The 26,696-nt window shown below is 45.5% G+C and overlaps 1 protein-coding gene and 1 non-coding gene across 5 annotated transcripts in view; one reads left to right on the top strand and one right to left on the bottom strand.

Annotated features, from left to right (window-relative positions):
• Nucleotides 1-18,922, top strand: part of RUBCNL (rubicon like autophagy enhancer) — a 32,424-nt gene extending 13,502 nt beyond the window's left edge. For all 4 annotated transcript variants that reach the window (XM_032496140.1, XM_006187345.3, XM_014561460.2 and 1 more), the window contains exons 3-14: nucleotides 964-1,046; nucleotides 1,493-1,703; nucleotides 4,891-4,992; nucleotides 5,449-5,509; nucleotides 6,095-6,227; nucleotides 7,433-7,578; nucleotides 9,546-9,610; nucleotides 11,849-12,087; nucleotides 13,027-13,088; nucleotides 15,309-15,462; nucleotides 16,103-16,193; nucleotides 17,947-18,922. In XM_032496140.1, coding sequence (XP_032352031.1) covers nucleotides 964-1,046; nucleotides 1,493-1,703; nucleotides 4,891-4,992; nucleotides 5,449-5,509; nucleotides 6,095-6,227; nucleotides 7,433-7,578; nucleotides 9,546-9,610; nucleotides 11,849-12,087; nucleotides 13,027-13,088; nucleotides 15,309-15,462; nucleotides 16,103-16,193; nucleotides 17,947-18,059 — 1,460 coding nt within the window. In that variant the 3' untranslated portion in view covers nucleotides 18,060-18,922. The remainder of the gene's footprint in view (nucleotides 1-963; nucleotides 1,047-1,492; nucleotides 1,704-4,890; nucleotides 4,993-5,448; nucleotides 5,510-6,094; nucleotides 6,228-7,432; nucleotides 7,579-9,545; nucleotides 9,611-11,848; nucleotides 12,088-13,026; nucleotides 13,089-15,308; nucleotides 15,463-16,102; nucleotides 16,194-17,946) is intronic.
• Nucleotides 8,155-8,226, bottom strand: TRNAG-ACC. The gene has a single exon. It is a non-coding gene; the product is annotated as a tRNA-Gly (tRNA).
• Nucleotides 18,923-26,696: the final 7,774 nt, after the last annotated feature.

The following is a 26,696-nucleotide window of genomic DNA, read 5'->3' as shown; positions in this document are numbered from 1 at the left end:
GGGTCCTGAAACTGTGACCTGCAGCCAAATCCAGCCAGACTCCTGATTTTACTGATAAAGCTGTGTTTGTTTTGTCTACAGCTGCTTTCTCAGAACAGTGGCAGAACCGACTCGTTGCAACAGACCCTCAGACCCTATGATATTTACTACCTAGTCCTTTTCAGAAAAAGTTTGCCCACCCCAGACGGCTTCTGAAGCTGAGAGGTCCAAACAGAATAGTGGGGTCCCTGAGGACGAGGCAGGGGGTGTGAGGGATCCTGCTACCTCTCTGTCTGCCACCCTGAGACCTTTAAAACCATTAAGACACCGGCAACAGTTCGTTCTGACTCATCAGGCTGGGACAGCAGCACTTAGGGATCTCACAGAAATGTCTTGCCTTCCATGCCGCAATAAGGCGTCCCGTGACAGATGTCGTTTTGCCTTGGTGGTGTTCACTGCCAGTAATCGAGCGGCTTCGAGGTGCAGAATGGATGAGTCAGCCAAATACACCCTCTGCAGTTGCTTCTTGTTTTTGACTGGAGGAAGATCATTTTGGAGAAGCAGTGCTGGCCTTTTTCAGATAGATTTTGTTTCTGTAAACAGGAAGTTTGGGGTCAATCACAGTGAGCTGAGGGAGTGATTCCATAATCTCATGGCCCTGCTTCTAGATTGTTCGTTCTCACCCTCCATGATCCACTTGTCTTCCTACCCACTTTGCCTCATTGGTCTCCTCCCTCCCAGTGCTTGCCGCTGCCTCCTCTCAGGAGTCCTCCCAGGTTACTCTTGTACAAGTGCCAACCCTTTCCCATCTGCAAGGCCAACCATCAGGAGGGTCTTTCTTCTCCTGTCGTCCTAATTTATTCTAGAATTGTGCTAATTTAAAAAAAATGATATTTAAAAGCCACTCCCAAGAATTGCTTTATTTTCTTCGATAATCTTTGAACTTCTTTTTCTCCACTGTTCACAACTTTGCTGTATTGGCAGGTGCTGTTCACGTCAGCGGAAGAAACGTCCCTTTGAATTCCTTCTCCCCGGAGGCATTCGTGCTCCCTGTCGATGTTGAAAAGGTGAACGTATCTTCTTTTCTCTCTTTAAAACCACCAAGAGTGGTAATCCCTTGGATAATGCTGTTCTGATTTCAATCTGGAAACTTCCCTGGATAAAGCATGGCAGATAAGTTTCCTTTCAGCATCTGATCGGTAGTGTCTGTACTCAGCTGGGAAGTTTCCCATGACTGAAGAATGATGTCTACCATTGGAGCACCACCAGTCTAGGGCTTTATATCACAAGAAAATCGATTCAGGTCATCCCTTGGTTACAGTGGGTTCAATCTTCTGTCTCTGAAAGATAGGGGCTACACTTCATGTGATGACCTATAATAACTTAGTTAAATACATTTATATTTCTATGCATGAAGTCCACTTAAATACATTTTATTGATTTTTCAATCTAATACACCCTTGGTGAAAAATGTTGATTATGCTTGTATTTTAACAGATTTTTTTTTTTACAGGAAAATGCCCACTTTTATGTTGCCGATATGATTATATCAATCATGGAGAAAATGAAGTGTGATATTCTGAGTCAGCTGCACGCAGAGAGCTGGAGTACGGGAGAGGCTGGTGGGTCACTTGGGAACGATCAAGTAGACCCTGAAGTGACCTTTTACACCAACGTGAAGCAGGAATCTGGGTCTTCCACTTCGTCGGACAGTGGCTACGAAGGCGAGTGGGGCACAGCTGAGAAAGCCCTATGCTGCATCCCTCACGCACATCTCCTCTGCAGTGGCCGCCACAGTCCCCACCGTTTCTGCCATTTGGGCTTGACTGTTGGTCATTATGGTCCACTCAGTTGTTGAAATGATGTGCTTCTCTCTTGGGCTCCATCCTCCTTTTCCTTTTGGCAGAGGCTGACGTCGGCCCTCTTCCTCCATCCTCTGTCACACAGCACTCCCCTGGCTCGCCTTCCACATGCGTGGTCCTCTTTCATTCATCCAATGGGCTGGGGGTCAGCAGGCCACGAGTGTGCCCCTTCGGCCCAGGAGCTGTCCTGCCGGAGCAGAGGCTGAGGAAGGGATGTGGCAGCACAGAGCCAACAGAGGCAGGTGTCCAGCGAGGCAGGTCACGGGGTCGGGGCAGCTCCCTTCACTCTGGGATCCAGGGAGCCTTCCCAGAGTGAAGGGGACCTAAGCTGAGAACTGAGGTTAGTGCTTGCCATTTTCTTCCCAATCCCAAGTGTGGGTCCTGCTTCAGTCCTAGATTCTCTCTCCATAGTCACTGCCTGGGAGATTTTACCCACTGCAGTACCTTTCCATTATTCCCTCTGCATGGACATCTCCTGAATTTGTCCAGCATCTTTCTTCTAAGTGCTCGATTCACATGGCTGGGACCTGTTGAACATGTTTACCTGGTTGGCAGATAACCAACTAACTTAAACATCTCTAAACTAGTCATCTATCACTCCTTCACAACCCCCCTCCTTCAAAAAAAAAAGATTAAAAACTAAAGCTTACTTTTCCTTGGGACCGCCTTTACTTAGCATCTTAATTAGGAACCTTTCAGTAATGAAGGAAGCGCTAACTCCACGTGGTAAAATGTGTATGTAGCCCAGTGCCTGGCACAAAATAGGTGTACGATCAATAGTTATTGAATGTACAACCTTGCTCAAATTTAAAGGAATTTTTTTTTAAAGGACAGCAAGCATCCTCATTGAGCCCAGTGGGGGCCAATACACAATTGACCAGTAGAGAGGCAGCTCCTGCATCTGTCTTTTGGGGGATTTGTGGCTTCTCATCACTTCTCTTCCTGCAGCTGCTTCCTTCTCCTTTTTCTGCAGCTTGACTTCTGCCCACCCCTGCCCCAGGCATCTGGTTTCAGCTCTGCAGTCCCCCGATGGCTCAGCCAGGGTCTCACAGCTCAACCTTGTCTTGCAGGACCCCAGAAGTGGACCTGATCGGGCCTGCTTTGACTGGGTGTCCACAGCTGCTCAGCCACTGGTGGCTGGGGAGCCCGGGAATGTGACATGGGCCATCATCCCCTCTGAGGCCACCCATGGGGAGAAGAGGCACGTGGGTGGGAAAGAAGGGGTTCATATTTCTGTACACTGTACTCTGCCGTTGACTCTTTCTTCCTCCTTATGCCCATGCTCCATCCTGTTTCTGGACAGGGAACAGGGTACCATTCATGTGATGTGAAATGTAAGCTGTGCTCCACGATGCTCTGTCTATGTGTGTGGCTCCCCCGCCCCTGAAATACTGAAGGCTCGTGGTGCACACCTGTTGTTTCCTTGTGGTTAAGTGTGTTGGTGTCTCAGCCACCTCATGAGATCTTGCATGAATGAGGATTTGTCTTATTTATATTTGCATTCAATATAGTGGCTTGCCTGAAATAGGTATTTTATAAATATTTGTTGGATGGCTGATTGAAAGCTCACATTTAGCTGAGAAAAAATTTTTTTAAATATGAATATGTTAAATGAAATTTTAAAATATTTCTACCACCCAAGTAAAAATATTTCTCTTTTATCAAGTATCTCTCTTGTGAAATTTATGGTCAGAGATGTCACTCCATGAGGTAGGTCAGCTTTCTACAAGTTGCAGGTTGGTCATTAGAGCATCTGAAAAAAAAACAAAAAACTAGACAATATTAACATGCACCTCACTCAGGGTGAGCAGCGCTTCCTGGAACTTTATCAGTTAAATGTATTTTTGCTCCCGTACTAGGTTGCAGTGTGGATTGTATGTTGCAGCCCACCCTGATCAAAAGAGTGTGGGAAACATAGAGGTGGGTGAAATTGCCCCCTTTAACCCATGAGGAAACCAAAGCTGAGAAGCTGATTGTCCCCCAGTGAGGATGGAGCAGTGTGGTTTTAAACCCTGGCCAGTCCTCTAGGAAGCTCATTCATGTAACCTCTCTGTCATCTCCAGGCTACAATCGTTCCTTAAACAACAGTTCGTTTCTCTGTGTTTCTCTCCTATGTTTATTCAAGTGGGTACATTTTCATACTAATAATACATTCATATTAATGTCATTACATCAGTAATATGATCAGATTATATTAACAGTGTTTCCTATCTGGTTTTTCTGTGTTGCTACAGTTTTCGCATTTTTCGATGATATTATTTCCTGAGGTAATAGCATGATTTGCAAAATCAGTTCCCTATTATTTGGCATTTAGGTAGCTTTCAATATCTTCACATTTTAAATGGACTGCAAGTAGCTCCTTTGTGAAGCCAAGGTGTGGGAAGTGCTGGTTCCTTCAGGAGGCTCTAAGGGAGAGTCTGTTCTCTGCATCTCTTGGCTTCTGGTGGTTGCTGGTGATCCTTGATGTTCCGTGGCTTGTAGGCACATCCTGCCAGTCTCTGCCCTCAGCTCCACACCGTGTTCTCTCTGTATATCTCTGTCTGTGTCTGCGTCTCCCTCTTTTTATGACACCAGTCATATTGGATTTAGGGCTCACCCTGATTCAGTGTGACCTCATCCTGACTACATCTGCAATGATTCTATTTCCAAATAAGGTCACATTCACAGGTTCTGGGGGGAACACAGTCAACCCAGCACAATGTTTGTGTCACCTATACCCTTTGCCTCACTGCGAAAAAAAAAAGGACTATTTTTACCCCGCTTTCATTTTGTTAAATTTTGTGTTACGGAAAATTTCAAACTTACATAAAAGTAGGCAGATTGCTCCTCTGACTCCCATATACTCAGCTGTCTGTTTCATTTAATCATGTGAATGTAAGAACAACACAAAAATAGCTCCCTGCGTTTGTTAATTCATGCAGATGAATTTTTAAATTCTTTTAAACTCTTGGCCCTTTCATTCCCCGATTTCAGTTAAGTTGGATGTTGCAGGTTGGGTGGTGGTTCTTTTTCTCCCTGTTGGTGAAACCCCCTTCCTTTCTCTCTCTAGGTTGTGCTGTGTTACAGGTCAGCCCAGTGGCTGAAACATCTACTTCCTATGATGTGATGCAGGAGGACTGCAAAGGTGACTTGGATGAATTCGTTATCGTAGGTAAGATTTGGAAACTCCTCCCCTGTGACTAGGCGCCTCCCTTCCCCGCCACCAACACACTGACAGGCAATACGCCGTCATAGTGGCTTTCAGAGGAGCTCCTCCCAAGATCATGAACCTGATCTAAAAAAATAAGATGTCTTGATATTAATCTCTCATCTCACTTGTAAAATTGAATGTAAAAGCAGATAGTCATTATGGTCTGATATCTGGCCCCTCAATTGTATTTGGTGACATTTTCAGATGGGCACATTTTCAAACCCAGTCCCATCCCATCTTTAATCATTAGCTGGAGTCTCCTAATAGAAACACACACACAAAAAAACGTACAGTATGGAGATACTAAATAATTGGTCCTTTCTCAGATGCAGGGAGCTATCTTTGTATTCTTATAAAATTGACTTTAAGTGAAACAGACTAAAAGACCTCACTACCCTTTCTTTGATTTTCCCACAGAGCTTGGAGAGTTTAGCGACATCACAGAGACCTGTGGATGTTCCTGCGGCTCCTCTAAGAGGTATCTCTCTTCCATGTGCACCTGCACATAGACCCCCAGGCTGTCACCTCTGAGGCGCTGGGAACAATGGGCCTCAGACACCTCAGGCCAGATTCACCTAGTTCCAATAACAGGGTTTACTGCTTAGAAATGACACCATCACCACTAAAGTTCCCACAGTGTTTTTAGGAGATTTAAAACACTTTTGTACACATTCCCATGTAATCCTCAGGGATAAGCTGGGTGGGGTTTTTTTAAACCTCATTTTATGGATATAGAAACTGAGGTTCAGACAGGATGCGCCTTAGGGCACCGTGCTGTTAAATAGCAGGGGTGGGACTTGAACTCAGGTCTTCTGACCCTGGTGCTCATTCCACCACCCTTCCCCGCCTTGGTGCCCTCAATAGACACAAGCTGCTCTGTGGAGCCTGTGGAATTGTGTTGCTTAACAGAACTGTTGGGGGGTGGTTGATGCAATCTCTTGTGTGATGCCCCTTCCACCCCGGTTTTTGGAGAGGGAGGGATAGCCAAAAACCAGAAGCAGAAGACCCTTAACACACGTCTCATAAATATAGTTTTCCATTCTTTGCGTCTCTTATATTTCAGTGTTGTTTATGAGCCAAACTTCAATTCTGCTGAGCTACTCGCCAAAGAGCTCTACGGAGAATTCCGGAAGTGCTGGGTGTCCTCAGGAGTTAACCATCCGCTGGCAGGCTCCCTGAATCCGGCCGGCTCAGTAGTAAGTATCAGCCCGAGTTGACCTGGAATTGAAAGTTGCTGAATTCCCATTTTGCCAGCTGTTCACATCAGACATCCGTGTGTTTCCTTGTGTGGTCGCTGGGTATCAGGGAGACGGGAAATGAAGGATGTGGCTCGTGTCTATGGAGTGTTTGTGATGCACCAGGAACCATGCTCAACAATTCACTTTCAGTCCTCAGAAGTCTGCTGTTAGGTAGATGCTGCTGTTATTTTAATTTTAAAGCGTTAGTTCCAGACCCTCAGCAGGGCTGGTCAGTAGTAAGGGCAGGAGTCAAGCCCCAGGTTGCCTCATTTGAAAATCCAGGCAGGTTCCCTTGCTGATGCAGGCAGCCCAGCAGGGGCAGAGGGCTGTGTGGCAGAGGCTGAAATCGGGGCTGGTGAAAAGCACTCTGCAAGTGCAGGGAGGCAGTGTTTCATTTCATCAGGGGAACTTGGAAAGGCTGACTGCAGAGCTCAGAACTTGAGCTAAGTGTCAGGCCAGGCAGAACTGCAGCGGGTAGGGACGCGTGAAAGGGCGTTCTTGGCAAAGGACAGCTGGAGTCAAAGCGACAGGAGGTGCGTGGTGTGGTTCTTGAGCGGAGTGATTTGCTGTGGTTGGATAAGGAGTGTTTGTGTGTATCTGTGTGTCAGGTGGGGAGGGTGTTAATCTTAATCTTCCCGGGGAAATGAGGTTCAAAAGCAGCCAAACTGTAGAGGACGTAGATGCTTATTTGCAGAGTTTGGATTTTAAATGCTAATAAAGAAGTTTAATGGTTTGGAGGGGAGCTTCTGCACGTGTCTAAGCAGGGCAGTGTCTGAAGAGGGCTGTTTCTGGGGAAGTCTGCCTGTAACAGGGGATTCTGATGGGCAGCATTGTCAGCCTAGGCCGGGTGAGGCTTCCGCTGTGTGTAGAAGCATCCCAGGTCACACTGACCTCCTCATGGTAATCTGAAGCCTGGAAACAAATGAACTAACGAAAAATACTAAGCAAAGTGATCTCAGCTGGGTGGTGTTTTAAGCAATTCTGCAGATGGCTTTAGATACCAGGAGAGTGCTTGCTGTTTCCTTTTTTTCAGCTGAAAGTAGTTTTCGATTTTCAAGGTAAATTTTAGTGGTGGAAACACACTGGAAGCTTCTTTCTTATTTCAGTTCCTGAATCAGCTTGCTTGAGTTGCTCCTAAATCCTCCTCTGTGTTATTTATGCAGGTTGTGGATGAAGAGCATCTTGGGAAAGACTTTGAATCCAGCATGGATATACTGGAGGAAATTAAACTGAAGTCGAGGATCAGAGGGACTGAAGACTGGGCGCCCCCAAGGTTTCAAATCATATTTAATGTTCATCCACCACTCAAGTAAGTCGGGGTTGCTGCTCGAGCTCCAATCCAGTTAAAACCAGTTGTGATAGATCCCACCTTTTTGTGGAAATAGGTGAAGGCAAAAAATAATGCACCGAGGGGCAAAAGAACATTTGTTTTAGGAAAAGGAAAGTTGGGCATATTTTTCTGAATTAGCTTTCTTGGCATCTCTTTTATCACAGGCTTTGGGCCTCTGTAAGTTATGACAAGTTGAAAATTTAGCTATGTATCCTTAATTATGAACATTATATAACGTTACATAACAATTGAAAATTAAATAGGCTTATCTTAAGCAGCTAAAGTTGAACCTAAAAAATTACATACAGTAATTTTAGAAGACCAGACTGCTCTATTTTCCAATGCAAGGTGAACTAAAAGTCAATGAATAAAATTTTTTAAAAGGAAAACTCTAATCTTGAAGAAAGCTCCTATAGTTAAGAAATGTAACAGAATACAAATAAAAATATGTTTTAAAAATTTTTAAGGGGGGAGATATTTATTTATTTATTTATTATTATTAATAAATAAATTAGGTATTTATTTATTCATTTATTCATGTATTTATTTATTTAATGGAGGTACTGGGGATTGAACCCAGGACCTCATGCATGGTAAGCATGCACTCTATCACTGAGCTATGCCCTCCCTCTAGTAAAAATATCTTTGTTTTCTAAGAATTAACAAAATCCTAAAAGACAAAACAACTAAGATGGTGCAAAAAAGGGAAATAAATGTATTACATGTTATATATAAATCTTTTAAATGTATATAAATATATCATAAATTAAATATAAATGTAGTTATATAAAATATAAATCTATGTTATATATATGAAATATATTAAATGTAAATAAATATATATAAATAAATATATTATAAATTATATAAATGTATAAATTCTATTAAAATATATAGGTATATAATATAATATATAATAATATAATATAATATATATAATAATTTAAAGTAGTAGTTTAATTTATTTCTTCTGAGAGTATATGACATTGTAGACAAAGGAACATTTTAACCAAATACAATTTTCCGTTCCTCTTGGTTGATATTTAATTCGATGTGCAGACTGCAGAGTTATGGAGGGACTGGGGAGGGGTATTGCCTGTGCCCCTTGGAAGTGCCTTGCAGACTGGCTTCCCTTTCATTCTTTCCTTTTGAGGGAGCGCCACGGAGGTCTCTGGGGCTGCTTGGGCAGAAGAGCCCAGTCTCCAGGCCTTGTAGCAGGTCACCTTCCTCAATATGGGGTGTCATTCCTCTAGGATTTCCTGGGTCCTCTCTAAGGCACATGGCTAAGGGTTCCACATTTTTTTACCTTGGCCATTTTTGCTGACCCTAAACTGTCATTAAATTTTACAATGTTCTCCATATTTCCAAATCACATGGGAAATCATGGCACTAATAATTCAACAGAAAGCACTTCCATAGACTCTCACCAGAAATTTTTTTTTTTGCTATCATCCTTTCTTTCTATATTTTTTGAAACTTTTTTTTCATTTTTCAGTTTTATTAGATTCACCAGAAATGTTTGATAGCGTTGTCATGTATTACCTCTCATTCATCTAAATTCCTTTGAATCTATTTGTAAACTTCCCAAGTATGTCATCTCTTGGTGTCTTGTCCCCTTGCACCTTCTCCCACACGTTACGTGCGTCTGGTTCTCTCTGGAGAGAACCCTGCGGGTGCCCCGCGAGAAGTCTGCAAAGACCCCCTTGGTGGAATAGTTACTTGAGATCCTGACTTCAGCTCTCATGGTAGCAGGGGCTTTTAAAAGGCCTGGAGATGCCAACTAGAAAAAACTGTGGAATAATTCTGTTTCTTTCCCAAATGGAAAATGACAGAATTAAGGTCCCAAAGCCAAGAAAAGTATCATGAGCTCAGTTTCTTTTCCAACCGGTGAAAAATGCTCCCTTGGCCTTTTCTGAAATGTAGCTCTTCTCATTCTCTGCCCTCAGGAGGGACCTCGTGGTAGCAGCCCAGAACTTCCTCTGCGCCGGCTGCGGAACTCCGATAGAACCTAGTAAGTACGGACAGTGGGTGGCCTGCGTACTGCGCGATGATGAGAGTAACTGAGTTGGGCGGTGCACAGTTTTTGTGAGAAATGCCTTGGATGAGACGTTGTCACAGGCACTTCGTGACATGGCCGTCTCGTGCGTGAAGAGGCCACCGTGACCTCCAAGGCTGGGTGACCACCCGTTACCTCCCGGGCTCTTATCTCCTAGTTCTCTCTACCTTGGGCACTTTGCTCCAGCCACATGGCCTCGCTGCTGGTCCTTGAAGGTGGCAGGCTCACTCCTGACTTTGCATTTGTGGTTTGCGCTCCCTGGGATGCCCTCCCCCGATGTCCCCTGGCTGCTTCCCTTCCTGCCTCCCCATCTTCACTCGGAGCCCTTCCTTGGTCTCCCTGCTGAAACTGTCCGTCCACCTCGCCACCTTCCTGGCCACAGACACACGTGTGCACATTAAATTCCCCTGCCTTCTTACTGTTTATTCTAGTGCTTATCTTCCTAAAACACTCTCTCCTGTTTTACTGATTTTTCTCGTTATTGCCCGTCTCCCTCGCTAGATTCTCGGTTCTCTGAGGACAGATTATGTGGTCTGTTTAACTCATTGCTTTGTCTCCTGCTCTTACAAGAGCTCCTGGCACACAGTTGGGACTCAAAAGATGTTTGCTGAATGATCGAATAACTTACCAGGAGCTCGCCAGACTCCTCTGGGAGGGTTTCAGGGAGTGGTCCGAGGGCCTAGAAAATCAGGTCTCACCCATCAGAAAAGCGAGTTGCCCTCTTGAGATTGGGACTCACTTGTTCTGCTATGAGGGTGTCCACCGGTCTGACTGGTGGAAGGCTGCGAAGAGGAGCTTTGCTGGAAAGGGTTCCCTTGGCATTCTTGGAAGGAAAAAGACTTTGGGCATCTCCACCTCAATAAATAAAAATAGCAGAAATCCATCTGAACTTCCTTCTCCCATGTTGACTGATGGCCCCTGCCGGGCATCCCAGTTGGAACTGATTTTCTTTGAGTGACTCATCTTCCCAGCTAGGCTAGTCGGAGCCATGTGTCTGGTTAACCACTGTATCCTGGTGCCTCAGTCAATACTGAACGCATGAATCAGAAACTATGAACTCATGACTAGTGACTCCAACAGCTTTTAAAGTACTTCTTGGAGTTTGTTCAAATGTGGAGACATATGCCTGCCCTGTTGATACTAGGATGGTCCCTTCTCTCATGGAGCTTGCTGACAGGAAGTTACCAGTCAAGTGAATAACAGGGTGATGCCTGCAATGAAAGAGAAAGTCAAGAGTGCTGTGGGGTTTACAGCCAGGGAACTTCATCTGGGTTTAGGGGGCCTGGGAGTGAAAGGCTTCAAAAGGAAGTGATTGTCCCCCGAGGAGTGTGGGGGGGAGGGGAGTCACCATAGGCAAAGGGCCCAAGGCGATTGCAGAGAAGTCCTGTGTGACTGGAGGGTGAGAATAAGAGGCGAAAACACGCTGCAGAGGTAGGCAGAGCACACGGGCTGACGCATTATCACCCACGTGAACTGATTTTGGACTTTTCCTGTGAACTTCCTGTAGTTCTTAGGATGGTTCTAACTCTTCATTTTGAGGTAGCTTCTAAGCTTGTGACAGTCTGAGGCAAAGCCAAGTATTTCACTCATGTAATATGCATGTCTTTGTTACTAAGATTGAGTGTTTTTCACATCTCTATACTGGTTATTTGTGCCTCATCTTTCCATGTATTCCCATCCTTTGTGCATTTTTTTCCCTCACTGATTTATCCAGGAACTCTTTTGGCGCTGCTTCCTAACCATGTGCATGGAGTGCGTTATCGTTTACAAAGCACTCTTCATCTGTGTGATATCACAGAATCCAGCTCTGAGTTGTTTTGTGTGGCCTCAGGACAGTCAGCCTGAGGAGATTCCGGCTAGTAAGAGGCTTCCTGCCAGTGAGAGGCGGGTCGGGACTCCCGTCACATCTCCAGAGCCTGAATCTCATGGTCTTTTGGCCACACCGCTGTTTACAGCGCCCATCTTCTGAAGCCAGGAGTGTTTGGCGAGGGGTTTCTCTTTTCCAACATCTGTTCCAGGAAAGCAGAGCTCACGCACGGCCGTGATTTTGGTCCCTGCCAGATCTTCCCCAGCATGGCTTCCTCAGCAGGAAAAGAGCAGCCTGAGTCCTGACCTTGGTGGGAGTCGGGGGGCAGGCGGGGGCGGGTTTCCAGCGTCCGGGGAGCGATGCTCAGCCTCCCGCGTGCCCCGCAGGGTTTGTGAAGCGGCTCCGGTACTGCGAATACCTGGGCAGGTACTTCTGTGACTGCTGCCACTCGTACGAGGAGTCCTGCCTCCCTGCCCGGGTCCTCAGGCTGTGGGACTTCAGGAAATGCTATGTCAGCAACTTCTCCAAACGGCTGCTGGACGGCATCTGGCACCAGCCCATTTTCAATCTGCGGAACAGCAGCCACAGCCTCTATACGAAGGCCAAGGAGCTGGACAGAGTGAGGGTGAGCAGCTGCCTTTTTGGGGAAAGGGAGGCCAGCCGCTCAGAGGGTCCTGTAAATGGGCATCTCCCCTGGCTCAGGGATCCAGACAGACCCTCTGAGGGGCGGGTTTACCCTCCAGTGCATGGAGCTTATGCTGCAGAGGCCCTCGCCTGCTTGGGCCCCATACTGAATCTTACATGTATGCCTAGCTGTCCTTTATACATAGCTTTTGAATTTTATTATCTTTTAAATAGATGTTGTATATGTTTAAAGTGTGCAGTGTGGCCATTTGGTGTTATACATACTAACAGTGAAATGATTGCTAGCCAAGCTAGTTAACATACCCACCTCCTCCCGCAGTTACCTTGTGCGTATGTGTGGTGACAACTGAAATTTACTCTCAGCGAATTTCCGGTGTTTAATAGTCTCGGAAATTACAGTCGTCATGCTGTCCATTCGATCTCTAGACCTGGTCACCCTGCATGACCACAGCTGTGCGCCCTCGACCAACATCTCCCCCTGCCTCCTACCCCCAGCCCCAGGAGCCACCCTTCCACTCTCTGCTTTTACATACTCGACTCTTCTAGATTCCACATGTGAGATATGCAGTTTTGGTCTTTCTGCGTCTGGCTTATCTCACTTAGCACGATGTCCTCCAGGTTCATCCATGTTGTCTCAGATCGCAGCATCTCCTTCTTTTACACATAGTTTGGTGTTTTTCTTAAAGACGCCCCCCCCCCTTATGTAAGCGTCAGGCTCCCCAAAAACCTGAGTCCTGCCTGGGCCCTCAGTAGCTCTCTGGACTCAGTCATGAGCCCCTGCTCTGCAGACTGTTTATTCCAAAGGCTTACTGTATAGAGTTGTAGCATTTCGAGGTTAGAAATAACACTTAGTTTTGACTTCGACATTGCCAGTGTTGTTTATCACATTTACCTTCCCCCGTTTGGTTTCTCACGTTAGGAACTCCAGGAGCAGCTATTCCATGTCAAGAAGCTGTTGAAGACCTGCAGGTTTGCTGAAAGGTACTACTGCTGGGGCTGGGGCGGCGTGGGCCTGTGAAGTGGAGGCTTGATAACCTCCACATATTTGCTAATCCTCTGCACCTCCTGGTCCAGCTCCTCCAGCCTCTGAGCTCAGCAGTTACCTCTTGTCTCTCCTTAGGAATGCAGACCCTCTCTTTAATGTTGCTAAACCTTCTACCTCACTAGCAGTGAATTTAATATATTAAGGAGACTGGGCCAGTACAAGGATGAAACAACTCTAGCCAGTGGCTATTATTATTATTATTATTATTATTATTTTAAATTGTGGTCAAGTACACATAACATAAAATTTACCATCCTAACCCTTTTTAATGTGTACAGTTAAGGGGTTAAGTACATTCACACTGTGGTACAACCATCATCACCCTCCATCCACAGAACCCTTTTCATCTTATAAAACTGAAACTCTGTACCCATTAAACAACTCCCCAGTCTCCCTTCCCCCAGCATGTGGGAACCACCATTCTATTTACTGTCTCTGTGATTTTGACTATTCTAAGTACCTCATATGAGTGGAATCACACAGTACTTGTTTAGTGACTGACTTATTTCACGTAGCATAATGTTTTCTGGCTTCACCCACGTTGTAGCCTGTGTTAGGATCTCCTTCCTTTTTAAGGCTGAATGAGATTCCATTGTGTGGATATTCCACCTTTTATCCATCCATCCATCCATCTTGGGTTGCTTTCTTTTGGTTATTGTGACTAGTGCTGCTATGCTCATGGGGGAACTAATGGCCTTTTAAAACCCCTCATTTAGTGGTGTTTCAGACTTTTATTGGCTGTATAATATTCTATACTATGATGTGGTAATGAGTATTGTCCCATTACTGAACATTTAATAGGTTTTTAATATCTTTTGTTATTACAAAAATAAAAACCCCACTAGGCTTTAGCTGAATCTCTAACCACATACATAGGTATATCCTTACAATGAACTTCTGCAGCCGTAAAGGTCAGGCATGAATTCATTGACAGAGATAGAGATTTTTAAGTGGAAGAAAAGTAGATTACTCAAGGAGTTAAGATTTTTGTTATAAGAGTTGGGATCATAGATTTTTAAAATTTTTTGTTCTGTTTTAAAGCTTCGTTTCTGATCTTTGTTTAATGATGCTGCATTGCTTTTGAATTACTTTTCTTGGGAGGAGCTTGTCTTCTGTAGTCATTTGACCTTGAGCTCCATCTCAACCTGGGCCTTGGCGTAAAAGGTGAATTTCTTCTCAGGACCTTAGTTTTCTCCATAACATGTAACAATATCTCCAATTCTTACCGTCTACGAAAATTTCTTAAATCTCCATTCGGTGTGTCAGATAAAAAAATCAACAGAACACATGTTAAGGAGGAGTCTAGGGAGAAAGTCAGCACAAAGAGATCATTGCCAGAGTGTGTGTCAGTCACAGTGCACGTGCCCTGAGGGTGCTCGGGAGGCATCACATAGTTCATAAGGGATGAGGTGGGGAAGTGAGCAGACGAGGCTTCCTGGAGAGCCAGTCAGAGCCGAGCCCAGGGGTCAGGGCTCCTTCAGCAGAGGGGAAGCAGTGTGAGCCAGAATTAAACGTGGTTTGGCATCACTGGAATGTAAAGGCCAGTGCAGACAGTGGCTGGCTTGGGAATGCAGTCCCAAGCGGGGATGCCGCTAATGGATTTAGGGAATTCGGGAGGCAATCAGGAAGGCTTAGGGAAGATTACATTCAGTTTTGAATGCCCTTGGGACATCCAAGTGCTGTGACCAGCCTGCAGTTGAATGCCTGAGTCTTAATCTCAGTGCTGGACCCGACCCGTGGATTTGGGAGTCATAGTAACTCTCCTGAGACATCAGTCAGTGACACTGATGGGCTTGAAATTTAGCTGGAATGAATAAGGTGGTAATTTTTATCTCAGTACCCATTTTTAGGACTTGAAAACAAATTTTCAGTTTCCTTTTGCTCACTGTGTGTGCGTGGACAGGCTGCAAGAAACACTTCTCTCTCCTCGTTCAGCTTTCTGAAATCAGCATTTTTGGAACTTTAACTTCCTGGATTCCAAGCAAACTTGCAAAATGCAGAGTGGGGAGTAAGGTTAACTTGTTCCTGGGGCTATTTTTTTTTTTTTTAATTGAGTTAAAAATTTAAGTGTGAGTGCCTGGAAAAGGCATCCCCCTTCTTCTGACCTGGCCTGTGTAGGTGGGCTTTTGACTTCCTCTTTGTTTTTTCTCGGGCAGTGCGTTACAGGAGTTTGAGCAGGTGCCTGGATATTTGACTGATGAACTCCACCTGTTCTCCCTGGAGGACCTGGTCAGGGTCAAGAAAGGGCTGCTGGCGCCCTTGCTCAAGGACATCCTGAAAGTTTCCCTTGCGCACGTGGCTGGCTGTGAGGTGAGGTTTGCCTGCCAGGGCGGGGCATCCCTGAGCAGTCCTTTCTGTGGCCTTTGCTGGCTGTTCAGCACTTTATGTCATTTAACCCTCACAAACCCTGAGGGATGTGCTGCCAACGCTATTTACAGACAAGAAAAATGAGGCTCAGAGGTGTTAAGTACCAAACCAAGAGTATCCTACTGGGAGGCGAGCTTGGGCCAAGCAACTTATAGTCTGGGCGCCAAGCCCTGGATGGGGCCTCCCTCGACTCCCATCTGCTCTGATGTGTCACATACAGCCAAGTGGACTCAGAATGCAGTGGAACCCGAGCTCTGCCTTCACAGGCTAAAGAACTGCAGGGGTGCTGCCAGAAACAAAATTAGGCCGTTTAAAAACACATGTTTAAAATCATGCTCTTTCTCTGGTGCCTCACACTGGCTTAATGTGCAGTTTCTCCAGGCCAAAACAAACGCTCATTTATTGTCCCAGTCGGACTGTTCATCGTGGCAGGATATATCGTATCCTGTTCCTCCTACAGGCTAGGATCATAGACATTTAAAAGTTGGTATTTATAAAGTTCAGTAAAAGTGGTAACTCAGCTCCTCCAGCAGAAGAAACATTACCAGTGAAGACTCCAACTTTTTGACTCTTGTTTTCACAGCTGTGTCAAGGAAAGGGCTTCATTTGTGAATTCTGCCGGAGCACAGCTGTCATCTTTCCATTTCAGACCGCGACATGTAGAAGATGCTCAGGTACCTTAACACCGTGACCTTCATAATAGCTTAATAACTTCAGTGCAGAGGTAACTTTAGTTTGATGACTTAAGCACAAAATTAACTTAAGCTTAAAGCAGCTTAATAACTAAAGCACAGTGTTATTTCTTCAAAATATCATGATGCTGGTGCGTGCTTGTATGTGGAATTGGAGGTGGTAAGGTTTGGGGTGCACAGGGAGGAGTAGGGCAGATTTAAAGGATGATGTCTCTCAGAACAGGGTTCAGAGAGACGAAGTAGCCCCTGTTTTGCCTACACTTCATTTTTGCATCAGGGCAAGCTGCAGCCGCCCCTGTTTTTGTAACTGAATTACAGTCACGCCTGACCCTGAAGCGTCGTCTTTTGTGTCAGGCCCTCTGATGGCAGAGTCAAGTAGTTGCTATGGAGATTGTATGGCCCTCAAGGCCGAAAGCATTTATCATCTGGCCCTTTACAGAAGAGATTTGCAAACCCTTGTTCTGCTATGCTGGCAAGCCTTGTTATATTTTGCGTTGCTTTATTGAGCTTCACAGATACTGTGTTTTTTACAAATTGAAGGTTTGTGGCAACCCCACGCTGAGCAAGTCTATTGGTGCCATTTTTCCAACAACATGTGCTCACTGTGTGTCTGTGTCACACTTGGGTGATTCTCACCATATTTAAGACTTTTTCATTATCATTATATTTGTCCTGGTGATCTGTGATCAGTGATCTTTGCTATTTCTATTGCAAAAAGATTTCACTGAAGGCTCAGATGATGGTTAGCATTTTTTAGCAATAAAGTATTTTTTAATTAAGGTACTGTACATTTTTAAGACAATGTTATTGCATACTTAATAGGCTACAGTGTAGTGTGAACATAACTTTTATTTGCACTGGGAAACCCCAAAATTTGTGTGACTTACTTTATTGCGATACTCGCTTTGTTATGATAGCAGGGAATCAAACCTGCAGTGTCTCTGAGGTCTGCCTGGATAAGTGCCCCAGGAAATCCCTTGCTCTCTAAAATGTTTCATGGGAGAGATCTGGCTAATGAGTTCTTTCTTCACCCTTGATATGAGCAGGCCCTCCTCTTAGGCCCCTCCAGCATTCTCTCCCCTAACCCATTAGGCGGTGTCGCAGTATGGGTTCCCAGCAGAGAAACTCTGAAGCAGAGATTTGCATGAAGAAAGTTCACTGGGGTGTGTTCTTAAACTCAGCACCTGCTGGGGTATGAAGGCAGCAGGGTTGGGCAGAGGGAGGGGTTGAACTGAGATGCGGTTGCAGTGAAGGTACAGTGCATCTCATGGGGAAGTCTGGAGCTGGGGTGGCCTTTCAACGTTGTCCCAAACTGGGGACAGAGAACCAACCAGGCCTTTAAACTTTATATAGACCAGTCATTGGATGTGAGCTGGTGCCAGGAAGGGGGCATAACCTTAATCAAAGCAGCTCTCTCTAATCAGGGCCATTTCCAGAGAAGGAATGCCACCACCTGAGCCATCAACCCCCAACACTCTCAGCACCTTGGGAGGACAGTTTTTGGGTGGATCCGGGAGGCACTGCGGCATCCACTACAAAAGGCTCTCTGAGCGTCGTGTTTTATTGGTCCTCATGACCTGCTTATAATCTCTCTGAGTTTCACCTGCCTGAATTCCCTTTGGAAGACTCTGGTAGCAGGCTTCAGACCCCCTCTCTCTCCAGGATAGGGATGAGCGTCTGTTCATATTTGAGAAACCAGACACCGTTTGCTGACGGCTGTCCTCTTTGCTTGCAGCATGCAGAGCCTGCTTTCACAAGCAGTGCTTCCAGTCCTCCGAGTGCCCCCGGTGTGCGAGGATCAGAGCGAGGAGAAGACTTTCGGAAAGTTTGCCCTCCGCAGCGACATGATGCCCTGAGTATTGCGAGAAGGACTGTTCACACGCCTTATGACCATGTCGTCTGTGTCTACTATTGATAGCATGGTTTTATTATTGAGTATTGTCTATTAAGAAAAAAGATGGCCAATATTCTCTTTATTATATATATTTAATATTTTAAAAGAAGGAAGATTCTTTGGTATTTAGCATAGGGTTGTTACTGGTGGTTTTGTTTACAAATGTTCAATGTTTTTGCTGCTACAGGTTTTTTAAAGTTTTTTTGATACTTCTGAAATTGTATTTGAATCGTTGTATTTAGTGAATGGTGGAGCCTATTTTGTATGAATTGTAACTGACAAGATGAATTACTCAGTTCCTCTTTCTGTAAACTTGTTTTGTGAAAGGGATTTGTACTTTCAACGAACAGAAATGCAACCAAAAATCTGTTTGCTCGGGCTTTTCCCCCCCTAACTTAAATGCCATTTTGTAATTGTATCAGTCCTAACAGATTTTACTTATTCCCGGGTTTGTGTGGAGGCTGCGTGTTACTACTCTGTGTCAAGCTGAGTTTGAGTTGCTCCGCAGTGCTTGAAGGTGACGTTTGAAGTAGTTGCCTCTAGATGGCGCTCTTTCAGATGGCACAAATCAGACCTTACTTGCCTGCTCTATTCCACAAAGTCAGGGGATGCCTGGGTGAGCAGAACTTTATCCTGCCCTTTAGGAGTTTGTCTCATAGATATAAAGTTGAACATAAGGTATTTGATGACTTAAATAAGCTGTGGGAAAAAGCTGTTAACGAACAATGTGATTCCAGCAGTGACGTTAAAATCATAGACATTCTACCAACAAGGTTGGGTGAATCACTAAAATTTTATGAATTTCTTTTGCCTAACATTTCTTGTATTTATATGCTTTCTTGAAACATGTGAATCTATTTTTTTTCTTCTACCTCCTATGTACTTTCTCCTACTTAAGAAAGGGCTGTGGGGCTGGGTTCCTTCTCCGCAACATCTTCAGTCTGGAACGTGGTGTCATATGCCGGGGCTTCTCGTGCCCTAGGTAAACCTACTCAGAATGGACTAGTCAAACAGCACAGACAGGCAATCAAGTGCTCCAGGTCGTGCCCTCACCCCATCCAGTCCCGTGTGTGTGTGTGTGTGTGTGTGTGTGTGTGTGTGTGTGATTCAGTGGGATACTATTAAGCGCATGCAAGAAATGAGTGTCTCCTGTCCATCTGGTGTCTTCTCGTCTGTCAATTGTTTTCCCATCGCAGGTGCTTCTGCCAGAGCTGTGCCTCCGTTCGTTATTTAAGCTGGGTCTCTTTTAAGTACAAATTTAGGCATGTGGGATAAGATAAATAAGACCAAATTTAAGACAGTGTTTCATTCTGACCTTTAGCTTACATTCTCTGTTAGGAATCCAGGGTCTGAGAGGAATGTCAATATTCCTTATAACAGGTCTGCGAGGTTCATGTCAATATCTCCATTTTACAGGTAAGGACACTGAGGCTTAGCGAGGAGAAATAACTTAACCTAGGTTCCCACAGGTAGTGCATGATGCCTGCCTCCAAAGCCCATGTTCCTAGTTCTTGCTTCTTCTGTGGTGTGTTTGAGATAATACAGAAAAAAAACAGCTTTAACTTGTAAGTACTGGTCAAACCTAAATTAGTGGTATGACATTGAATACTTTCTTACATTGTTCCCTTACATTGATTTAAGGAAGTTGCTAGGGCTTATGCATTGCTTGAAGGGCTCTGTGTTCAGGCTGCCGTGTTCATAAGGTACCAGTGAGTGTGTGTATATGTGTGCATGTGAGAGAGACACATCTTTGATGTTGAGGAATAGTGCACAGGAGGTACCAGGAAGTGATGCTTTTGATTTTTTTATTTTAAGGAAGAATGAGGCAATTTAAGTTAACCAGTCTACAGGTCTGACTGGGACATGGTTCCTTCCCACCGTGGTAATAGAGGTTCCTTCCCCATAAGGTACCTGTTGGAACAGAGAAGTGGCATCAGCCCACGTGCAGCGCCCTGGGAGGAAGTGACTAGTTGTGATATAGATTGCTCATTGATGAGATGTACTCCTCGTGTGGTTTTCCCTTGTGACTCTTCCTCGGCTGCCGGAAGGAAGATGAAGACCTGATGTTGCTTGTGGACCATCACCCACCATGAGGCTTGGAGGTGCAGTGCTGAGATCTAGTGATGAGCTCTGCCTTTATACTCTTCACTAGGGAAATTCCAGTACCACGGCCTTTACAGTTGTGATTCTCAGCTGCAGGTAGGGAGTGATACCGGGGGACACGGGGTGAGGAGGGGCGAGCCACTTTGGAGACGTTGTGGTGTGATGACTTGAGTGGGAATCATTGGCCGGGACTGTGGATTGAATCCCAGATCTGCCACCTCCCACCTGTGTGACTCTGAACTGTAAAATTGGAGATAATGACTATAGGTAGTTGATACGAGGATTCAAAATGAAAATGAGGTCCCCAGCAGAGGGCCTGGCCCCGGCCAGGAGCATGAAGGTTATAGGTGCAGCCCGGGGACAAGAGGAGCCTGGAGGCACAGGCAGAGGCCTGACCAAGTACAGAGAAAAGCACAGAATGTGTTTCAAGTCTCGGCTTATCTCTTGGATCCTTAGTCCTCGAGGCCAGGAGAGCTGCCCGTCTGGGCGTGAGGAGGCACAGAAGGTCATTTTGTCCATTTTAGGCTGAGGTTTTCCAATTGTGTTTGCAATCTGCCTCCCATGACATCGCTCATCACAGCACGCTTCGTTTCTGATGAAGTGAGGAAGAGAACTGTGATTCCTCTTTTCAAACCAGTTGTTTAAAAATAGAGGTCCTTGAATGTTTGCTTTGAGGAGGCATGCTCATCAAGGATGTTGACAGTTGGACAATGTTAATTCCCTCCCACGTCCCTCTTTGGAAATGACCTTAAGAAGTCTTGTGACTGAGGCTTCCTGTACGTGGTGTCTGGCCAGCATTAAATCAACTGAGCCATGGTGGCAAGGACTGGAGTTCCCAACTCCTCGCGGACACATCTACACTGTTGCTCTCAGCGAGAAGAGGAAGTAGGGTGCAACGAGGCTGCCTGGATGCATTAGATCACCAGTCCCAGTATCCAAAGTCACGGACCTGCAAACCAGCCTTCCAGCTGCACAGACCTCTTGCCACCACCCAGGCGGAGCAGAGAAGCTTCTAACTGCTCATTTGGGAAGCATCCCCTTCTGCCACCTCTCTATCCCCACTACATTTGTTCTCATCCTCGGTCCCATTCACTTTAAATAAGTCTCAACATTAAAAAACGAATGAAGCCATTCCATAGGCCATTTGTTGAGTGGGTACCGTTGCCAGGCGCATAGAGATGCCTTTGGGAAAGGGCTTGACTCCAGACTCCAGCTACTCAGATCTGAGCTCCTTCCCTGTGCTCTGCTCATTGTGGATGCCACAAATGTCAAACAAGAGCACCTTGTCCTCCCACGGATGGTGGGAGGCTCTGGGGACAGATTCTCCATCAATATCAAACAGAAAATGGCTTCTTAGTAGCTAGTGGACAACCTTCATTACATCAAATTAATGGACAGTGGTTCCCATTAACCATGAGTGCACTGAAAAAAAAAAAAAACCAACTGGGAGGATGTGTTTACAGCTTGTAGAGTGTCCACAGATATCCACTGTTCTCTTCATGGGCACACGGTCCTAGCCTCTGGCATCTGGCTGAGCCAATGTGGTAAGAGAGAAGCCGGTGAAACTCAAATGGAGGTGATGCCCGTGACTTCCAGCCTGGCCTTGAAACACCCTACTTGTCCTCCTCTCTCATTTCTCTCTGCCCTGAGACCCCTCACTGATGTTTAGCCTGAGAGGAGAGAGGTAATGTGGACCTGGAGGTGTTTATTTTTATAAATGTGGATTGGTGGTGGCAGTGAGGGACCCAGGGTGTGGGTAATGGTGAGGATGAACGCGTGGGTGTGCATGGGGAGGGCGGCCACCCACCCCACCCTCCCCTTGGTTTAGTCCAGATCCTTAAACGAGGTCCTCTGGTGCTCCAGCTAGACCTTCCTGTCCTGAGAATCTCAGCCCCACATTGACACAAGCCATACTCACCTACTTAGGCCTATTCACTCAGCCTTCCCAGTGATACTAACCTAAGCTAACTGGTTTATGTCTTCTCCCAGTTCTGTACCAACCTCAGAGCCGGGGGCGGGTGAGGACTTCCAAGAATAATTCCCTCTACCTGGGATGTTTGTGTTAACAGCACCCAGAGTCTGTGCTGTCTGGGAAAAGGAAGAAAACGAATATTTACTGTGCATCTATTATGTGGCAGAGACTGAAGTTTTTATATTTTCAAATGAATGGCCAGAGAAATTCTCTCTGGGGATATGACATTGATTCTGAGCCTTAAATAAAAAGTAGATGGCCATGCAAAGATTTGGGGCCAGGGAGTTTTTTGGTAAAAGAAATGACAGATGCAAAAGATCCAAGGTATGAAGGAGTCTGCTGTGTCCAAAAGAAAGAAGGTCATGGCTGGAGCCATCCAGGCAGTGATCACAGAACAGGCAGGAGCTGGATCCCAGCCGGCCGCCAAGGCCAAGGTAGGAGTGTGGGTTTTATTCTGAGAGAAACAGAGTCTGGGATCCATTGGGGGATCATATGAAGGGGAGAAGCATGCTCTGCTCTACTTTTAAAGTGATCACCCTGGAGAAGGGGGTGTTTAGGGGAAGAAACAGTGGCTGTGTGATCAGCTGGAGATAATCCAGGTCCAGGCAAGAGCCAATAGGGCCTAAAACTGCAGTGGTAGCAGCAGAGTTGAGAGGAACTGATGGTCTATTGTCCAGGCATCAACACTGTGATTAAGAAGAACTTGAAGTAGACTTATGTTCAATTGTGAGAAGAAATGCAGTAACAAAATTATGTCTTTGGCCATGACTGCAACTCAGCACCATCTCAGCACTGGGGGAGACTGGTGGAGACTGATAATCTCCCTCCCTTGTTGCTCTGACTGTTAACATTGTTTAGGAAAGATAAAAAAGACAAAAATACTGTCCATCTCTACAGCAGGTGGCAGCATTGCTTTGCGTTCTACTCTCCGCAAGCCTGCAACGAAGCACACACATCAAGGCTGCCAAGATCAATACCATTTCAGGCTCTCTTTGGTGTCTCCATGGGAAGAGAAGCAGCTAATTCATCATTATCACCATCTAGAAAATCACCCTTTAGGAAGGTGGTTGATCAGATTGTAATTTAAACATGTTATTTTCCATGGAAAACAAACTGCATTTACCAAAGGGGAAAGGAGGGATAAATTAAAGAGTTTGGGATTAACATAGCACACTACTATATATAAAACAGATAAACTAGGACCTACTATACAGCACAGAGGACCATATTCAATATCTTGTAATAGCCTATACGGGAAAAGAATCTGAAAAATAATATATATGTATAACAAAAATTATATACCTTAAATATATGTAATTTTGTCGGTTATATCTCAAAAATTTTTTTCCCATAAGGACATGTCACCTTTTTATAAGGAAGAGTTGGTTTTTCCTATCTTCCCAGTCATTACAAAGCCAGGAGTGGTTTCTTGGCAAGTCTGCAGTGTCTTAATTTCTTTAAAGAGGGGGCTCCCAGGGCTGTTTTTAGACCTGTGGGGGCCTGGGCAGCACAAAGGTTAAGAACTTCAGGATCCAGACCTCTCGGATTTCAAAGCTGGCTTTTATACTCGGTAGTTCTGTGACCTTGTGCAAGTTACTTAACGTGTGCGTCTCAGTTTCCTCATCTGTAAAATGGACATAATAACAGCGCCTGCCACATGAGGTTGTTGTGAAGATTAAACGAGCTGTAAATGTAAAGCATGGAGAGCGGTACTGGCCGCATAGAAAGTGCAATACAGGTGATGGAGAGTATTGTCGATATAACATGCATGCATTTCAGGGCTGAGAACAGCTTTGCAGAGCGCCACGTGCTCACTGCCCCAGCCAGGACCAGGTGGCAACAGAACACCTCCCTACTTTCCCAAGGGTAGAATCTAGGTGGTCGAAACCCAAAGTTGGGGTGGACAGAGAGGCATGAGGTGTGTCCCTGCATCTAGGATGGACTGCACATCAAGCACATGGAGAAGCAGAGCAGAACCTAAATTTGCACCTGGTCCAGCCTCCCATTCCTGTGGGGTCCTGACTCTTAGAAAGCACAGCCTGTACTCTCACCCGATGTCATCTGTCCCCACGCCAAAGTTTTTTCAGGGAAAGAAGGCGTGAGATGCCAACTTTGGCCCCAGTACTACTCTTGGGAAATCCATGAGGAAAAGGGACTACTGGAGAATTCAGTAAGTAAAAGGGACTCTTTCTGAACTTAGCCTCTTTCTTGCTTTTGGTTGAAGAACAGAAATTCATCACAGTAGGACCTTGACCACAGGGTCAACCATGAGCTTGTCTGTTCTTCAGTGAGTGTCTAAGTGCCCTGGGTCCATGAGTTGCATCAATAAGAGGGGAAAAAAATGTGTCCAGTGTTAAATATCTGTGAAGCAGCACCAGAGACAATGATAGTGCTTCACAGAGCTGAGTGAAGGCTGACTCCTGACCCCACCCCCTGCCTACATTGTCAGCATCACCTAAGAGAAGCTAGGGTAGCACCAAAGGGCTAGGGTTTATTTGGAAACACAGCTCTGCTATGCATCACTCAAGTTACATGACTGACATGAGCAAGTCACCTCCCCTCCCTGGACCTTCGTTTCCTTGCCTCTAAATTGAGCAGAAATGAACTAAATCAGTGTTTCCAGAAGTGGGTTCCCTGGAACATTAGTCCCTTGAGTTGCTCCGTGATGAAGAATTCTGTAGTCTAAAGCAGTGGTTTAGACCAGGGGCAATTTTGTCCCTCAGGGGATGTCAGACCACGTCTGGACTCATTTTTTATTGTCACGACCTGGCATCCAGTGGGTAGGGGCCAGGGGTGCTGCTAACTGTCCTACAATGCCCAGGACAGTCCCCACAACAAAGAATTCTCTGGCCCTGAGTGTTGTAAGGTTGAGGAACTAAGCTGTAATGAGAAACCCTGGTCCAACCAGTCTGAGATTTATGGAGCGTATCCCATTTCTTTCTCAATGCACATTAGCATAATGAAGACGGGCAGAAGTATCAGCATAAATGTTCTTTAACCCAGTGTGTCTCAAACTTCTTTAATGCTAGAACACTCTGCCTCCCCTCCCCCACCATCACATACCCACGACCTTATTATCCTCGTACAGGACTACCTCTCACAGTGGGCCACTTGGGGAAATGATGGCTAGATGATGCCCAAAATGGTTTTCCATTTTGAAAAAACATGGAAAGGAATTTTCCTCTGATGAGGCAGCATTGTGTTGAGTTCTGAAGTTTGCTCAGAATCCCGCTGCTTGAGTTGGGTCCCTCGCTGTGACCCGTGAGTGGTGTTACTTTGGACAGGTTGCTTCAGCCTTGGGTTCCTCAGTTCCCTCTGTTCTTAAGTGGTAGTAAAAGCACCCCCATCACACAGGGTAAGGGTTAGCAGAGGTAAGAGGCGTGACGTTTGCAGATTAGCACCCACACTCAGTAAGCCCTCAATTCAATGTGTGACCCGTATTTTATGGCAAGACAAGAAAAATCTAAACATGAAAATGTCCTCTGCCCTTTGGCCTCCTCTCTCCCGGCACTGTGCACAGTGTGTCTGCGCTATGCATCAGCCAAACCTCCCCCTTCAAACACCTGCTCAGCCACAAGGAGCTGCAATCTCCTAACACCAACAAGATCACTCCTTAAAAGAGAACCTTCCTTTCCGAGCTTGTAAAGGGCCATGTGGCCCACTAGGAGGACACGCAGATCTGGGTAATATAAACTGACAATAATACGTCATTTGATGTACAAAAGACTTCCATAACTGTGCCCTGACTTCTAACCGGCAGAGCAGTTCTCAGAGCTTTCTGAGATGCTCTTCCTGGGTTATAATCGTCAAATTTGGCTCCAGTAAAAATTTCCATTTCTTTCTTAGGTTGACTGATTAATTTTTTGTCTACAGATGTTAACCATTATTATCCGAGTGTTTCGTTGTTGCTTTGATTTTGTGATTTCCTCAAGGCCCTGTGGCTGTTGGAGTTGCAGGTCTGCCCACAAGAGGGCACTGGCTACACATTCTTGCCTCGAAATGTTTTCAAACCCTGTCGGAAGGCCCCACGGGCAGCTCTGACTGTGTGCTTGGTCCGGTTCGTAAACTGCTGCTGAACCACTGACTTTCGAGCTGGAAGAGACCTTGCAAATGATGGAACTCAACCATCGGCTTTTGCAGTTACAAACCACGGGAGGTTAACTGTGGAGCTGTTGAGCATGACTTACAAAACGAGCACACAGGCAGGAAAATGACTCCAAGTACATTCTCTGTGAGTTGGATGGCAGGACAGAAACACTTTCTGGAAGGAAGAAAGACATCAAATGGGCTAACAAGCAGTGCCGAACTGAAAGGAAAGGAGGCTGCTGGGGTGTGTGTGAGAGAGAGAGTGAGATTTAAAAAAAAAAGTAAGTAAACACTGAATTCTATATGTTTCTTTTCTCTGGACCAGCTTGGAGGACTTAAGTGTTTAAGACTGTTGGACAGGCTGAGCCTGCGAATGCCTTGCACACCTGCAGCCCCTTTAAGGGAAACCGCCCTGCCCACAGCCCAGCCA

This window comes from Camelus ferus, chromosome 14 (assembly GCF_009834535.1).
Source record: "Camelus ferus isolate YT-003-E chromosome 14, BCGSAC_Cfer_1.0, whole genome shotgun sequence".
NCBI classification, from domain to species: Eukaryota; Metazoa; Chordata; class Mammalia; order Artiodactyla; family Camelidae; genus Camelus; species Camelus ferus.
Note: the sequence above shows the minus strand (reverse complement) of the source record. Positions and strands in the feature narration are given on the sequence as shown.